The sequence below is a fragment of the Calonectris borealis genome, chromosome 4, assembly GCF_964195595.1.
Source record: "Calonectris borealis chromosome 4, bCalBor7.hap1.2, whole genome shotgun sequence".
NCBI lineage: Eukaryota > Metazoa > Chordata > Aves > Procellariiformes > Procellariidae > Calonectris > Calonectris borealis.
The window spans coordinates 37,811,472-37,829,854 of record NC_134315.1 but is presented as its reverse complement, the minus strand read 5'-3'; the positions used below and the strand labels follow the sequence as shown (position 1 = coordinate 37,829,854).

Sequence of the window (18,383 nt, the reverse complement as noted above, 5' to 3'; positions counted from 1 at the left end):
TCTGCATAATCACTGAATAGGAAGGGCCCAAGAGACACTCTTATTAAGATACACTTTTTATGAAAAATTTTGAGGATTCCTGTAACAACAGCAAAATCTAGTCCAATAATAGGGAGTGAGTAGAGAATGCTACGGAATTTAGCACCAATAAATATGCTCCCTTTGAAATGGTGAATTAGATGTGCAGCAGGAGCTGGTCACACTTCAAAGAATAATATGCAGAGCTGAAGATCCATCTGTTTGCTCTTGCTATCACCATTGAGGCTCCTGTATGTTAAGTAGTCTTTTGAGTACTTCAAAGCACGTTTGAAGTCTTTGCTGTGCCTATCCCATGCACAAAAAGCAAACGTGCCTTAACAACATGAGTAGCTGGTATTTTTGTTCATTTTACTTGTAAATGAAAACAATTTGTTCCTGCTATGTATCATTTTTGGACTCCTTTTTTTCTTTTTTTCTTAGCTACGATAGCGAGGGCCGTCTAACAAACGTTACATTCCCAACTGGAGTTGTCACTAACCTTCATGGGGAAATGGAAAGGGCCATTACAGTGGACATTGAGTCATCCAGCAGAGAGGAAGATGTCAGCATCACTTCCAACTTATCATCAATTGATTCTTTCTATACCATGGTTCAAGGTACTGTAAACAAAAGATTTCTCAGCAGATACTGACCTGAAAACTGTTTTCTTATGGTACAAATAGCTCCAATTGGATGTGTTAGAGGGAAACTTTAGAGGCATAGTGTTTTGAGGAAGGGGTGATACATGCATGGGTTTATACACATAAAGAACTATTCAGGGAAAGAAGGAGTTGCAATGAAAGTAGAATTAAATATGTTTTCTAACCAAATAGCTTTTGTAAACATCTGTGGGAAGTAGTCAGAATACCTACTTTGCATTAAAAGGGAATCTTGGAAAGGAGAGAGAAATGGATTGAAAGGGAAATAGGTGCAGAAATAGCGTGAAGTGAGATTTTAGCTTTAAAATAGCTTGTGACATCCCAGCAGCCACATCCTTGCAAAAGTCAGTAGTCACAGTACGCCTAGGATTAAGCCAAAAATGCCTAATGAACCAGCAGAAAACGTGTTTTGTGCCATTCCAAAGAATATACTCTGAGGGTGGGATTATCTTAAGTGTTTAAGCGACTTTGAAGATAGGTCCCAGAGGCATTTGTGCTCTCATGTGATACAGATGTTCTTACCAATCTCACCCTGGGTGTTTATTACCATTGGGTCAGTTATGTGAAGTCAAGATGTTACATTCACATATTGCATAAAGTGTGCAGGACAAAGGCAGATTCTTAACACATGTAGGTAACCTGTGCTTCTCTTTTTTTGCCTTTTCAGATCAGTTAAGAAATAGCTACCAGATTGGTTATGATGGCTCACTGAGAATCCTGTACGCCAGCGGCCTGGACTCACACTATCAGACAGAGCCGCACGTGTTGGCTGGCACTGCCAACCCAACAGTGGCAAAGAGAAACATGACCCTCCCGGGGGAGAATGGGCAGAACCTGGTGGAGTGGCGATTCCGGAAAGAGCAAGCCCAGGGAAAAGTCAACGTGTTTGGCCGAAAGCTTCGGGTAAGCACGCAAGCATGCATGGTACCTACTGCATTCTCATTAAGGGAGAGGAAATGTAAATACATTCCTGTAGGTGTTGCCATCCAACAACCACAGAATATTTACCGTAGACAAGCTTACTGTAGAGCTGGAAGTACTTGCTTTTATTACTTCATTTATTGGCTGTTTTCCTTATTAATTGCTCTTTTCTGTGGACTTTAAACTGTTGTTTTTAGCCTGGAATGCATTGGAATGAATCTGGATAAAAGAATAATTTTCTGCTTTCCTTCACTGTTTTTGTTTCTGGTACTGAATTCACACACCTGATTTTGAATCTTGTTTTAAATTATTCTGCCATAAGTTAGCACAGGCCTAGGATTTTCTTTCTTTTTTATTTTAAATAAAAATTGTACTAACACTTTTTTCTGGTAGAAAGGGATTAACTGTGTGTGCCTGTGTACAGCATATTCCTCTAACATATGTCTTTACCATTTTGTTGGCATTTCTTCTTCCTATATAGTGTGTGAAATATAAGTAGGAAGCAAACTATGATTTATGACAGCCATTTGGTAAAGACAACATAGATTAAGCATTTAAAATTGGGTTGCCAGGAGACTATTTCAAGACCACATCAGAGGTCTGAGTTACTATTAGAACTCAACTCAGTCCTTTAAAATAAGACCTAGGCACTATGTCGAATGAAGGTAAGTAATTTCAGACCACTCAACTTCTAAGAGGTAACATGCCATTTTAAAACTTAAAATATTTTATATCTTCCTTCGGGACAAGAAAGGAAAGAATGCTGTCATGCACCTTATATGCCTCTCTACCACTTGCTCTGCAAGAAGAATGGATTTTCCAAGAAGGAAGAATGATTATGCACAGTAGCTGCTGCTTAAGAACAACATACTTGTACCTAGCTATGGAAGCTGTCTTACATGGATAAGGAAACAGAAAAGGCAGGCATGCTTCTGGAGCTCATTCTTGTAGTTCTGGTTCATAGGCATGTCATGACATAGCACTGTGAGATAATACACCTGCCAATTCATTTGTGAAAGAAGCCCAAGAGAAAATAAAATAACCATACCAATGGCATTTGGTTTTGGCAGTGAAACTGAACTTTTGAGTCCAGTTCTCAAAAGTGAAGCAAAATTTTGGCATTTGAGTGCAGAAGAGGTAAAAGAAATGTCATGTGCAACTTTAACTTGGAAGGCTTAACAGTAAAAAAGAGGGAAAGATTTAACAAGGTGGAGGGGAAAGTGAGAGATTATAGATTAGGATAAAATAGTAGTAATTAAAAGTGTATATAAATGCCTCAAAAAAAAAGGTAAAGAAACTTGTCAGCAAAGGAAAAAAAAGGAAGGTTTTTTTGAAATTCATTTACATGGGAAGATATTACAGAAATGTCGCTCGGGGGTGGGTGCAGGGATGTAGGAAAGTAGAGAAAGAAAACAACAGAAAGAAGAACAGGAATAACTTAGGGAGCTCATCATTGCCATCTACAAATATGTCAGTAACATTTTGCTGCAAAGAAGACAAATGTACATAAAAAACAGTGACAAAATGTATTGCCAGTAAATGTACTCATATATATGACACTTTCACTGCGTTATATATATGCAGTATCTAACATTACAAAGTACACTCTCAGGTACTCTCTTGGTTTTCTATCTTGTATTAGTTCTACCCACTACTAGTAGTCTTTATAAAGAAATTAATTAGGAATTATGTCACCATCCCTTAACTAAACAATCTTCTGTCAGTCTTACTTTTGTTCAGCCTTGTTTCATGTTTGTTCAATAAGCTAATTTTGTCCCTGGACCTGTACGTTTGGTCTGTAGGCTGGCCTTTGGCAGAGGTCCTGACAGTCCTCTACATGAAAGAGCCTTTTTAGGACATTTGTATTGAGGCCAGACAGACCCTCACTCACGAGGGTCTCAAATAAAGGAACTGGTATGAGCTCTGTCTCAAGGGGTGCACCCAGAGTAGACAGGTAACTTAGACGAGAGAGCTCACAGGAAGAGTTTGCTCTGCCTCCTCCCAAGACCTGACATGCCCCAAGCTCTGCAGAGGTCCCCAATTTTCACGTTACTTCCTGAATCTCTCTGTAAGGCACAGCAATATACTCCTACTCCTAACGGGGGAATCACAGTCGGATTTCGTGCTTCTCATTGGAAAGAAAAACAGGAGTTAAAGCAGAGCAGGATAGATGGACACCTAAATTACTGAAACGTAGCAGGACAGTAGGTAGAGAGAGACACAAGAGACTCAGTTTTGTGTCGCTAAGTGTTTCTTCATTGAAAATTTCCTGAATTACTATTTTGTATTGGGTTTGCATGTCAAGGTATTGGTAGTGGGGAGGGCTACAGGAGTGGCTTCTGTTAGAAGCTGCTAGAAGCTTCCCCTGTGTCCCATAGAGCCAATGCCAGCCGGCTCCAAGACGGATCCGCCACTGGCCAAGGCTGAGCTCATTAGAGACAGTGGTAGCACCTCTGGGATAACATATTTCAGAAGGGGAAAAAAAACTGCACAACACCAGCAGCAGTCAGAAGAGAGGAGTGAGAATATTTGAGAGAAACAACCCTGCAGACACCGAGGTCAATGAAGGAGGGGTGGAGGTGCTCCAGGTGCTGGAGCAGAGATTCCCAGGCAGCCCATGGTGAAGACCATGGTGAGGCAGGCTGTCCCCCTGCAGCTCATGGAGGTCCATGGTGGAGCAGATATCCACCTGCAGCCTGCAGAGGATCCCACACCACAGCAGGTGGATGCCCGAAGGAGGCTGTGACCCTGTGGGAAGTCTGCGCTGGAGCAGGTTTGCTGGCAGGACTCGTTACCCCATGGGGGACCCACGCTGGAGCAGTGTGTTCCTAAAGGACTGCACCCCGTGGAAGGGACCCCATGTTGGAGCAGGGGAAGAGTGTGAGGAGTCCTCCCCCTGAGGAGGAAGGAGCGGCAGAGACAATGTGTGATGAACTGACCACAACACCCATTCCCCCCGTCCCCCTGCGCCGCTCAGGGGGAGGAGGTAGAGAAAATCGGGAGTGAAGTTGAGCCCAGGAGGAAGGGAGGGGTGGGGGGAAGGTGTTTGAAGATTTGTTTTTATTTTCTCATTACCCTATTCTGATTTGTTTGTTAATAAATTAATTTTCCCCAAGTCGAGTCTGTTTTGCCCGTGACAGTAATTGCTGAGTGATCTCTCTGTCCTTATCTCGACCCACGAGCCTTTCGTTGTATTTTCTCTCCTCTGTCCAGCTGAGGAGGGGAGTGATAGAGTGGCTTGCTGGGCACCTGGCCCACCACATATTTTTATCATAATGAAACCCAGACGTTTCAAATATATTTCGAGTGTGACTGTCTTAGGCACAATAAAAACATTCAAGTTTTGCTGTAAAAGCGTTTTGGTAGCAGAGCTGTTGTTACGAAACGCTTCAGTTGAAGGCAGTACTTTAGCTGACATACGTTATTCCGGCCCCATACTGTCCAATGAAAGAAGCTATATCACCAAAACTTGTTGTTATAATTGCCATCTGTATTACGAGATTATGCAAGCTCAGGCAAAATTTCACCAAAAGCTCATACGTCTGAAAGCAAGAGCTCTGTCAGCAGAATCTGGAAGCATGAATCTGGCTGGAGAAAGAGGCACTTCCTTTCTTTGCCCTCGTATCCTGCCCATACACAGACCAGACAGATGGAAAGTGAGAAGGTAAGGGATGTTATTATCCCATTTAGCAGATAAGGCAGTGAGACAGCCAGATTAAGTACTTTGCTGCAATTTACACCGGAAGGATGTGCTCAGCCAAGAAATTCACCACAATTGCTTGGACATCTGCCTTAACCATAAAACCACCCTTCCCTCTTTGCCAAGTCAGAAGTGCCCATTCTCACTTCAGTGTCTAAGCCGGAGAGGTAGACAAGAAAATTAATAAAAATCATAATTAAATGTAAAATAAGGAAGGGAAGGTGGAGAGAAAGGGAGGGGAAAAAAAATCAGAGAAGCAAAACAGGCAGGGAGATGCAGAGATGAGTGCAGGCATGTGTGGGAGAGGCTGGAAAATAAAAGCCAGAGATAAACAAGATTTAAGAGTTAATTTAGGTAAATGATTGAATATTAAATGTTGGAAAATCTAAACAAAAGCTACCTGAAAATGAAAAAAGTCAAAAAAAAACAACAAAAAGGAAGTGAATGGGAATGCTTCATAGTTACTTTTTATGCCAATAATAAAGGATCTAATTTATATTGATCTTTTAGAAGCTTATCAGCCTCAGGGTATAAGTACCAACGTCCATGATATATGGATTTTTGAACATGCAGCCCAGAAATGCAAAGATCCTCCAGTCATTTCTTTGGTCAGGATATCTATTTTCTTGTTCTTTTCTGAATGTTATTTAGCCATCTTTCTTCACCTCTTTGTAACATATGCATCAAGTACTTGAAAAGGAACTTTAAAAAAAATCTTAATACACATAGCTATATGTCCATTTGTCCCCTACTTCCCATATGTTAGCAAAATACAGTGTTGAAAAATCTTAGTGTTTCACCCTCACCTCGAATAACTTTAAAAGGACACAGCAGATACAGAAATGGTTTACAGATGAACAAAGAAATCCTAGAGGCCTGTTTGAGAACACTGACAAAACAGTTCAACACAGAGGGGGAATGAAGAATTGCGAAGATACCAGTGTGGGAAAAGAAAACCAGACATTTTCCTTTCATAAATACAAAAATGAGAGCTGATTCAATGAAACTGAAAGTTAGGATAAATAGAACACTAAAGGGGGGGGACTTCAATGTAAAAGTATTACATAGAAATCACTATCCACCACTGCAGTTTACATATATAAATAATACAGTTTTCCACATAAATATATCTAGGCTAAGGCTTTAATTTCAAATTAAAACAGCTGTAAACTTCAAAGCATTTATAACTGGTTTTCAGTGGTTCAGTAGTCTTCCAGTCATTTATGGCTTTAAGTGGTCAGTTAACTTGGCACAAGACATAATCTCCTACTAAGGATTTCAGCCTCATAAACATATTGCAGCTGTGGATGGTATACTGAGTTAAACTTCCATTTGATCTAGAAGCGGAAAGCTTATGTTCTAAAAACTGTTTAATCTTAATTTGAAGATTTAACGTGCTTTTGAAGATCTTAATTTTGTATTTACCATTTTGAAAAATACTTGCTGTGGAGGATTAGGATTCAGTTCTTTCTTAGTGTGATTGTTATGAACTGGACAAGCAGTTGCTAGGAATATGGTTTGACAATAATTTGCAGATATACTTTGGACTGCCTACAAAAGAAGTAGTTTGTTCACTGAAATGACCCCATTTATTATAGAAGTTTTCAGTGCACATCTTTCAGTATTTTCTTAACAGTTGACTAAGCATCAAGAAAGAACACATTGCAACAAATTCTGGGCCATCTCTTCATATAATGAGACCTTCTAAAGTAGATGCTAATGTAGTGCCTTACATTTATATCAAGAAGTTGCTAAAATAATTTACGCACAAAGCAAATCAATCACTGTAAATGGTATTTAAAGAATAGCTAGCTTTGTGAAAATAATAAGTGGCTAGGTTTGAACAGCATGATTTATTGTGTCATTTTGTTTGCTTTAAAAAGGTTAATGGCAGAAACCTCCTTTCAGTTGACTTTGATCGAACCACAAAGACAGAAAAGATCTACGATGACCACCGTAAATTTCTGCTGAGGATTGCCTACGACACGTCAGGGCACCCCACCCTGTGGCTACCGAGCAGCAAGCTGATGGCTGTCAATGTTACCTATTCATCCACAGGTCAAATAGGCAGCATACAGCGAGGGACAACTAGTGAAAAAATAGAGTATGATGGACAGGGAAGGATAGTGTCTAGAGTGTTTGCTGATGGGAAAACTTGGAGTTACACGTATTTGGAAAAGGTAAAGAACACTCAGGTTTTAAAAAATGCTTTGAATGTGCTGAAATTCTGAAGCATCTGACTGCTGCATACAAAGCAAAAACAGGAGGTAGAAGCACATTTCAATTATTCTAAGTATCAACATGTGATTCCTAGGGGAATGTTTTATACAATAGATATGTAATCACGCTGTAGCTAATTGCTAGGAATTGATGTCTTTTTAAATTATTTAGGCCACTGACTAACAAGAAGCACCTGTATTTACCTTTTATCTTAACACTCAAAATAAGGTACAGGGACTAGACCTCTGCAGTGTAATTCAGTTGAAAATAATTTGTTTGTAAATTCTTCACTGTTTTTTTTTTTACTACCACGAAAAGCTCTTGTTTCTAAATAGTTATAGCTGTCAATTTGTACTTGCTATGTGTTGTAGCATCAAAATAAAAGATAAGCAAAAGATCAGGAATCTTCATTATATACAACGATTGCTCAATGATAGCGCTCTCTCTAGAAATATCTGTGAAAATCCCCCTTGTGAGATCTCATGCCTGCTATGCAAAAAGAGAATCCATTTCTTTCTGGTGTTTAAATATATTTCTATTGAAGCTGTTGCTCAGCAAATACTGTTTACTAGTCGTTGCAGACATAATTTAATCAAGACCTATGATACATAATAGCCACACAACAGAAAAGTGTCAGAATAATTCCGAGTAGCTCCTTTTGATATAAATAATCAAACAATTGTTTTGCCTATGTCTTAAAAGCTTACAGAAGAAAAACACAGTATTCAGGGATCTCAGGCTATTCAAATTCTTCAAAATCATCTCTAATTGTAGGGAAGAAATTGTATCTCCCATATGTTGTTCTCCTCGTGAGTTAATGGCTCTAAGACAGTTTTACTTCTTCCCATATTAAACATGACTTATCTGAATCCATTGACAATCTGCTGTTTAGCTGTGAGTGCTTGATAAAAGAGTGATACAGTCATAACAAGTAGCAAATTATGAATGTGGAACTACTAATTACAGAACCCCTTACAATTAAGCATCCAAGTAAATTAGGCAGGGAGATGTTAACAACATGTAAGGTCAAGGATAACTCAATTAAAGAGGAGATAATTTTCTCAAGTGGGAATGTCACATTTTTGTGAAGAAATAGTATCAGGATGTGTGTGTGGGGGGAGTACTCCACCATTTGTCACATGGTAAAAATCTGTTCTTAATTTTCAGTCAATGGTTCTTCTGCTTCATAGCCAACGGCAGTATATCTTCGAATATGATTTGTTGGATCGGCTTTCTGCTGTCACAATGCCTAGTGTTGCTCGTCATACCATGCAGACTATCCGCTCCATTGGCTATTACCGGAATATATACAACCCCCCGGAAAGTAATGCTTCTGTTATAATGGACTACAATGAAGAAGGGCAGCTCCTTCAAACTGCTTTCCTGGGGACAAGCCGAAGAGTATTATTCAAGTACAGACGGCAGACCAAGCTCTCAGAAATTTTATATGATAGTACAAGAGTTAGTTTTACTTATGATGAGACAGCAGGAGTCCTAAAAACAGTAAACCTCCAAAGTGATGGTTTTATCTGCACCATTAGATACAGGCAGATTGGCCCATTGATTGACAGACAGATTTTCCGCTTTAGCGAAGACGGAATGGTAAATGCCCGATTTGACTACAGCTATGACAATAGCTTCAGAGTGACTAGCATGCAAGGTGTCATCAATGAAACCCCATTGCCTATTGATCTCTACCAGTTTGATGATATCTCTGGCAAAGTTGAACAATTTGGAAAATTTGGAGTTATATATTATGATATTAACCAGATCATTTCGACAGCTGTAATGACCTACACAAAACACTTTGATGCACATGGCCGCATCAAGGAAATTCAATATGAAATATTTCGCTCATTAATGTATTGGATTACAATTCAGTACGATAACATGGGACGAGTGACAAAAAGAGAAATTAAGATCGGGCCATTTGCCAACACCACAAAATATGCTTATGAATATGATGTAGATGGTCAGCTCCAGACAGTTTATCTGAATGAAAAAATAATGTGGCGATACAACTATGACCTGAATGGCAATCTCCACTTGCTCAACCCCAGTAGCAGCGCCCGTTTGACACCACTTCGCTATGACCTGAGAGACAGAATAACTCGACTAGGTGATGTTCAGTACCGATTAGATGAAGATGGATTTCTGCGTCAGAGGGGTACTGAAATCTTTGAATACAGTTCCAAGGGCCTTCTTACTCGAGTTTATAGCAAAGGCAGTGGGTGGACGGTGATTTACCGTTATGATGGACTTGGACGACGAGTTTCCAGTAAAACTAGCCTTGGACAGCATCTCCAGTTTTTTTATGCAGACCTTACTTACCCAACCAGGATAACTCATGTATATAACCACTCAAGTTCTGAAATCACATCTCTTTACTATGATCTGCAAGGACACCTTTTTGCCATGGAAATTAGCAGCGGAGACGAGTTTTACATTGCATCAGACAATACGGGAACACCACTGGCTGTTTTCAGTAGCAATGGTCTCATGCTTAAACAAATTCAATACACTGCTTATGGAGAGATCTATTTCGACTCTAACCTTGACTTCCAGCTGGTAATAGGATTCCACGGAGGCTTATACGACCCACTGACCAAGCTAGTCCACTTCGGAGAAAGAGATTATGACATACTGGCAGGCCGGTGGACAACACCTGATATTGAAATCTGGAAGAGAATTGGGAAGGATCCAGCTCCTTTTAATTTGTACATGTTTAGAAATAACAACCCAGCCAGTAAAATACATGATGTGAAGGATTATATCACAGGTAAAAGGTTACTTAATTGCAAGACTGTCTCCCACTTGCTCAAAAATTTGCCTTTCTGTGTTCTCATAATCTGGAATCTGATTATCTGGGTTATAGGTTGATGGTAGCGTCTGGGGAAGGTTAGTAAAGAAACTCTCAGGGAAGATAATTGTTCAGAAAAGTACTTGGCATTTAGAACCAGATCAAAAAAGTGATTTTAGCTTGGGGGTGCTGGACCTATAGACATCCAGTTTAGACTGCAATTCACAATTTTGGTGAAGTACTAAATATGTCCTATTTGGAAAAGTTCTTTATGAGGAAGCATTAAGCACTTAACAATGAGAATAATTACAGCAAACACGGTTATAGGAACAGTGAAATAGCAAATGGGAGATCTTGAAAATATCTCATCTAGCTTTAGACATTGATTTAGGTACCTGCATAAGAGATTAAGATCCACAGGCCTTTATTAGCTTTCAGGTTTAGGTAACTAAACCTAAACCTTGTGCCCTACACAGTATGGTGCTTTAATATTGGACTGTTGACCCAAAAAGATAATTCAGAGCATCTCAGTATACAGGGGGGTTGGGTTTTCTAAAGTACATTTTGGAGTGCCAGTGGAATACATCTCTTCCTCTCGCACTGACTGAACTGTAACACAAGGTGCCTCAGCTAGCGATCTCAGTGCATTGGGAGAGGAAAGAGGAGCCCTAGATTCTCCTTCCAATACTGTTACGCATTACCCAGTGCTCTTATAATAAAAAACCAGACTCCTTGAGCAAGTACAAGAGTAAGAACCCCTCAAGACCGTTCATGAGAATCTCCTTACATGTGGATTAGAGTCAGGCTCCTTTATGGCTCTGGGCTACTGAGCAGTAAAAAGTGCATATTCACAGACCAAAAAGACCAAAGACAAGAGGGAGTGAGACTGTAAGGTAGCAAGGGCAGGAGGGGTCTTTCTGTGACCAATTTAACTCATTAACATGGCAGCAAATATTCACTGGAAGTTGGTTGATATGTTCCAGGGTAGGTTTTTGCAAGATGTAATGTACTAATTACTAATGTAATTTGGCTAAGAAAGAGAAGTCCAATAAGCGCCAGGGCCACCGCAAAGTAATGAGTACACAGCCAGGAGCAGGGAAAGAGTAGGATATAGAAAAAGGAGTGTAAATTTCTCTTTTGGCAACAAAAAGCTGCTAACATGCCAGTTCTTGTATAACTGAGTTCTTAGGGAACCTATATTCTTTTTGTGGGTCTAGAGTTAGTGATGTGTAGCGTTTCCCATTATTCTACATACAGAAAAATCTGATTGCACGTCACCAGAAGTTTCTGAAAAATGCATTGCTCAGATACATTTGAATTTTCATACTTGAATAGATGTAAATAATCTAAAATATTTTACACAGACAGTGCCAGGACTACAGGAGGGGCTCAGCCTCACTTACTTACTCACTCAGAAAAGCATCCTGGGAATCAAGTGGGTTTGTGAATTTAACACATAGCAGCTATTAACAGGGTTGCTAACAGGCTGCCTAGGAGCAAGGATAATAACAGCCCTTTGAATCTGTCCTCTTTTAGCAGCATGTGCTGTAGGGGATGCAGTTGCAATCAGATTCTTTGTGGCATTGAAAATGATGCACTTAGTTCAAAAATTGCCCTCAAAACATAATTTTAGTTCTTTTCTTAACATCTTTGATGTATGGAATACATAGACACACACTGTTCATATAAGGTTATCATTACAATGAGTAATTTGGCTGACTGGCAGTTTTAGATGCAGAGCCTCATGAGGCGTATCATTTATCTGGAACGGTTAGAAGTTATTTTAAGGTAAATATTTTTTATTCTTTTAACATTTGGAAAAATTTGGTTCCTTGTTCCACTTACTTGGGGTTTCTTAAATGAAAACTACTAGACTTTGTAAGGTGCACTCTGCCAACTTCTGCAAGCTTAGTATTTGTGAAAGGTACGGTAGAAAGACAGAAACAAGGCAGAGCACCCATTCTTGCCCAACAATTGTTAACTAATTAATTGTTGGCATTCCGAATTTATTTATTTTTAACAGAAGATTAAATGTATCATAAATAATGTTATCTAATGCTAATTTAGTATCCTTAGTCTGCTTACTGATGCAACTGTAATACATTTCATTAGCTTTTAATTTCATCGGTCTAACTTCATCTTGAAGAGGAGGAGATTTCTCTTGAATCAACATGAAATATTTGCCAAATCATTTAAAAGGTAATTGACTGTATAGGTGTTATTTCAGGGGTAGTTTGAATTTACGTATGTGTTACAATAACACACACGTAACAAAAGGACAGGATGTGCTTTGCAGTACTTTTTCTTTTTTGCTTTGTTTTAAAATATTAATGATGAAGGTGTGACATAGAGCATGTTCAGCCTGACCATAAAACCCAATTGGCTTAGGTTATATTAGGAGGAAATCTCACTTTAATTTTGCTTCTGGAAGTCACTGAGGCCTTCAGAATTGCTGAAACCTGCAATGCCTTTCAAACGAGCATAGTGCAATTCTTATATAGAACAGGTTTTTTGTAAGTTTAGAACTTCAAGTTTACTGCATAGGCTTGCTGTTCTAGCTGTAATACAAACCTAAATCCATCTATATCAAAACGAAAACTGTTGAATAATTTTCATGTTACAGAAGGAAATCAACTATGCCAAAAACTATTCCATGTAAAAATGGTATGATTGCAAAATATAGAACAATTATAATATTTTTCTCTTTTCTTTTAATAATTCTCTTTCAGATGTTAACAGCTGGCTGGTGACATTCGGCTTCCATCTGCACAATGCCATTCCTGGTTTCCCTGTTCCAAAATTTGATTTAACAGAACCTTCCTATGAACTTGTGAAGAGCCAGCAATGGGAGGACATACCAGTAAGAAACAAAACTAAACATACAAATGGAACAAGACAGAATGTTCCCTTCTATTCAGATCTTATTAGGCATGGATAATCCTGACAGGGTTACTTGCTAAGTTAAATCTGAACAGTGCTTTTCAAACCTCTAATTTTTATCTACTTTCAAAAGAATTTAAGAAATTACAAATGGTGATTTTCTTACGGATTTGCTAAGTTAGGTACCATTTTAAATAAGCTTTTGTTTGCTTTTAGCAATAATAAAAATGCAGAAAGACAATAATCAATGAAAAGAAGTTCAAGACCCTTTAAAGATGTCTAAGTTTCATAGCAGAAACTACAGAGATTAGACTTGTACTAACACTCTGCCTGAAGGCAGAAACTGAACACTGTAGTAAAAAATAGACTGTGAAATAAACAGAAGAACAGGTGATATAAATTATGCATACCAGGCACCACTACAATTTTACTTCTCTTTAATATTAACCATGTTTTATATGTAAAGATAAAATATTGAAAATGAAATTACCTAAGGTAAAACCCATTACATTACATAAAATCAAAACTCCAGGTGCTTATGAAGTTCTTTGGGAGGAAAAAAATGAATTTCAGTCCTGAAAACCTGCTACAGTTTTAAACGATGGAAGAAATAAATGTGGAAGTTAAAATCTAAATCTGCTATTTAAGAAAATTATATTTACAAATCAAACTTACTCAAAGATCAAAGACCTATGCCCTTGAAAATTCTACAATTCTCAGTTAAGAAGGAAGTGTTAAGAGAGATCCCATTGTGAGCAGTCAAAACCAGCTCTCTTTTTACAAGAATCATGATAGAGAACATTACGAGATTAAAAGAGGATGTGATCTTGAAGAACCTTACAACTTAATTTAGACAAAAAATCATTAGATGGGTGGCCCAGCGGAAGGGAGCATATGGAAGCTAATTTTGCATGCATGAAGTGACCCACTCTATATATTTTTTAATAGTCAGGGATTGAGTAACAGGGAAAGACCTTAGAGCACAGCGTGCGAATAGTGTCTCCCATGAACAGCAGAAGCAGTGAAGGAGGAGCATTGCAAGTACTCCAGGCAAAGTGGTTGTATCAGGAGATGAGAGACCTGTCATCAGGCATGGCTGTGAGGAACTATGAGAGGTTGTTTATTTAGATCTCAAAGGCTAAAGAATGCAATTATCCACTAACACCAGCAAAGGTCCATCAGGAGAAGAACCAGTCTGGTCAAAGAGATGAGAGCAGACAGCTAGTTGTCATGAAAGAGCTCAACAACGTGAGGAGTGCCAGGGGCATGTGACATGACAGAGAGAAAGAGAGAAGTGGGAGGAACACAAAGATTCAAAACTCTCAGGTAGGAAGAAGCTGCGACTATGATATTCGCTGTTGAACAAGCAAATGCAACCACGAGCCAGAAGTAAACACACAAGCCACTTAGTATGTTGAAACATTCTGGAGTGAGTGAGCTTTACTGAGCTCTGAGGTTTTGCTTCAGAGCTCTGAGGATACTGTTAAAAATAAACAAACTTTGTTATTATGAAGTTGCTATAGCATCTTGCTGCTCTCACTGACGAGCGTGCCGTCTAGAATATATTTTGTGCTCAATAGCTTTCATGTAGGATTTACAACCGTTGAAATCCATACTTGTTAGCAAGTGCAGACGGGAATCTGCCACATTCAAGAAGAGTTGAGAATCCAGGTCAATTCGTAATTCCCTCAGGAACTGTCCCCTCCAGAGAGCAGCCCTCATGGCAGAGCAGAGAAGCCTTTGCAAACCTTTTGCCAGGCTTTGATTAGCAGCAAGGCTGAATTAAGGTTGTAGGAGTCTGTTAATGACTCCTGCTTGGTCTCTCACCCAGAAATTTGGGAAAACTAAACAGGCTTTTGCCTCATTTGTCAGCAATGAATCAAGTGGGTTAAACCGTATTTTACTAAAGGGAGGAGGGGTCAGTTGGAAGATAAACTAGATCATCTACAGAAGCTAAGTACTGCTTTTCAAAAGTGCAGCCAAAGCTATTTAAATCTTTCTCTCTGTTTCCTGCTGAGACAACTGCTAGGGCAGCTGTCTGCTCCCCACCTCTGTCAATACTAGCTCATTCACAGCTTGTAACTGTTAAGACCCAGGGTTAGACAGATAAGATGTGCCTATTCTGCGCAGTTGTAAGGTCTCACCCCAACCACAGTTGACCCCATAATGGGAGCTGCCCCACTACCTAGGTGCGCTAGCTGACCATTCCTGCTAGCTCCTCCTGCTCTTCTAGCTGTTCTGGCTCATTACAGCAGTTGTGCTGTCAGGTCCCATCCCCCAGCTCTCTCTCTCTTTACCAAGAGTCCATCTGGCATACTGGGCCACACATAGCTCTTAATAGTCAAGCAAACTTTTTAAACAGATTCTCCTCTCCTAGCTTTACCATCTTGTGCTTTTGCACCTCACAACTGCAACTCTTACGTCCTCCCCTTTGTAGCACACCTACCCTTTCAACAAGAACACCCCAAATACGGTAAAACATGAAATACCAAGCAAGCGTATTTTAGACTTGCCCATTGGTTCTTTTCATTCATTGCCCCTCCTCTTTGCTAGCTGTCAGCAAAGCATGCTGCTGTATTCAGGACTGCACCCCTCTGAAGTTCTGGGGAAAGTAGCTGCTTGTCTCTTTTAGGCAGCATGCTGATACTTGAGTGAAATGGAAGCTCACACAACTGAATTGGCTGCAGCTTTTTCACATATCCCCCTTTATCAGTTTCTGCAATTATTTGCAAGAAAGGGCATCAGTCCCCAATATTCCACCCCTCTGCTCTGTACCTTTTGCTTCTTTCTCTTTTACTATAAAGACTATCATTACAGTTTGATTCTGCCCCTGCTTCCTTTAGCAGCTTGAGTTTGGTCTCAGACTGCAGCTACCTGAGAGACTCTTATCTCCTGACTCAGTGTACAGAAGGGCTTGTTCCTGTTCTAAAGAGCAACATCGTGACCTGCAAAAATCTCCTCAATTTGGAGGGACCCATGGTAGACAGGAATCATAGTCGAATAAGCTCAGAGGATGAGATGACACTGTAGTAAGATAGCTCTTACCCATATTAAGTATTAGTAGTGCAAAGGTCTATCCTGTGCAGCCCAGTAAGTAGCCTCTGAAGTTAAATCTTATTTTTGTGCAGGTTCTCAGGGAGACAAAGGGAAAAAGCACTGAACATTATCAAACAAAATAGTCTTGTAACTCAGCAGAACACGCAGTATGTAGATTTAATTAACTCCTTGGCACTGTCGGTTGTGGCATATCCTGTTGTCGTCCATGGGCAGCACACCAAGAAAGCCTGGCTGTTTGGCATCTAGAGGGCTACAGATGGCTGGTAAAACTTCTGTCTGTTCTTGTTTACAGCCAATTTCTGGAGTGCAACAACAAGTGGCGAGACAAGCAAAGGCTTTCCTTTCCCTGGGAAGGATGGCAGAAGTGCAGGTCAGCAGACGGAAATCCAGTGGAGAGAAGTCATGGCTGTGGTTTGCTACAGTGAAGTCTCTGATTGGGAAAGGGGTGATGCTTGCTGTCAATCAAGGCAAAGTGCAAACAAACGTGCTTAACATTGCAAATGAGGACTGCATAAAAGTGGCAGCTGTTCTGAACAATGCCTACTACCTAGAAAACTTGCATTTCACCGTTGAGGGAAAGGACACGCACTATTTTATCAAGACCACCTCCCCCGAGAGTGACCTTGGGACACTGAGGCTGACGAGTGGGCGGAAGGCCCTGGAGAACGGCATCAACGTCACTGTTTCGCAGTCCACCACTGTGGTAAATGGCAGGACTCGTAGGTTTGCTGATGTTGAAATGCAATACGGTGCTTTAGCGCTTCACGTCCGCTATGGCATGACACTTGATGAGGAAAAGGCCCGAATACTGGAGCAAGCCAGGCAAAGAGCTCTTTCCAGTGCCTGGGCCAGAGAACAACAGAGAGTAAGAGATGGAGAGGAAGGCGCCAGGTTGTGGACAGAAGGAGAAAAGAGGCAGTTGCTAAGTGCTGGAAAGGTACAAGGATACGATGGGTACTATGTACTCTCTGTGGAGCAATATCCAGAATTAGCAGACAGCGCTAACAATATACAGTTCCTCAGACAAAGTGAGATAGGAAAGAGGTAACACACTGGCTTAGCTCAGGCTGCCAAAGAGACTGTGTACCAGTGTCTTCTAAAAAGGAGACCAAACTGTTTTGCTGCATTACTACTTGAGCCTAAGCTTACATCTTTGCTCAGATTTTTTCTGTAGCACAATCCGAACAGACTCTGTAACGAAAAGAGCGCCTTCCAGAAGAATGATACTGCTAATGACAAATTTTTTTTTTTCTCAATGACCTTAAAGGTGATCTGCTTTAAAGAATATGTTTACATATGCATATCGCTGCACTCAAGTTGGACTGAAAAGTATTAAGAAAAAAAAAAAGAAGAAGAGAAAAGAAAAAGGCCTACAGATTTTGCAACAGGCTGTCTGTTCCTTTGAGGCACTGTATTTAATTAAGATACGGACCCATACAGTGTTTCCAAATATTACTGAATTGTTGACCTTTGCTTACGAGAAGTAGTCTCTCTCTTTCTCTCTCTCTCTCTCTCTCTCTCTCTCTCACTGCATAGGATGTGGTATATATCTGTTAATTTTAAAACGTGGGGCAAAAATTACTGTTTATAGACAACCCAACTGCTTTAAACTGTGCTGCTTTCTAAAAGGACATTGGCACAAGTGACTTATGCTACCATGGGAATTTAATAATGGATTTTACAATGCTAACATGGTTTGCCTTGGGGGGAAAATGGCAAGTAGAATCCTTGTTGCAGATAAGCAAAGGAAACCCTGATTTTTTTGTAAATTATGTGAGACAAGTTGTTTATGGATTTTTATATGAATTACAATTTACTGTACATCAAATATTAGTCTCAGAGGAGTTAATTTATGTAAAGTGTTTAAAAAAGTTTATACTTAAAAATAAAATTATAAAAACATGTGCTGTGTGTGATTTTTTTAAAGAAAAAGGAATTGCACCTTTTATGTTATAGCTGTACAGTATAAAGGATTATATTGTAGAGATATAACAGTGATGACTAATGTCCAAAAGTGTTAATATTTTTGTATTAGGTTTAAAGCTGTGCATCTATCACTCTGCTGATAGGATGGGACACTCCAAAGTGGCTGGCTGAATCAAACTGCAGCTCCCTCCCCTCCCATACC

General features: G+C 39.7%; 1 protein-coding gene across 1 annotated transcript in view; it reads left to right on the top strand.

Moving 5' to 3' along the window:
* Window positions 1–18,130, top strand: part of TENM3 (teneurin transmembrane protein 3) — a 126,394-nt gene extending 108,264 nt beyond the window's left edge. The window contains exons 19-24 of the mRNA XM_075149291.1: window positions 460–635; window positions 1,345–1,580; window positions 7,182–7,478; window positions 8,686–10,297; window positions 13,048–13,178; window positions 16,548–18,130. Coding sequence (XP_075005392.1) covers window positions 460–635; window positions 1,345–1,580; window positions 7,182–7,478; window positions 8,686–10,297; window positions 13,048–13,178; window positions 16,548–17,303 — 3,208 coding nt within the window. The 3' untranslated portion in view covers window positions 17,304–18,130. The remainder of the gene's footprint in view (window positions 1–459; window positions 636–1,344; window positions 1,581–7,181; window positions 7,479–8,685; window positions 10,298–13,047; window positions 13,179–16,547) is intronic.
* Window positions 18,131–18,383: the final 253 nt, after the last annotated feature.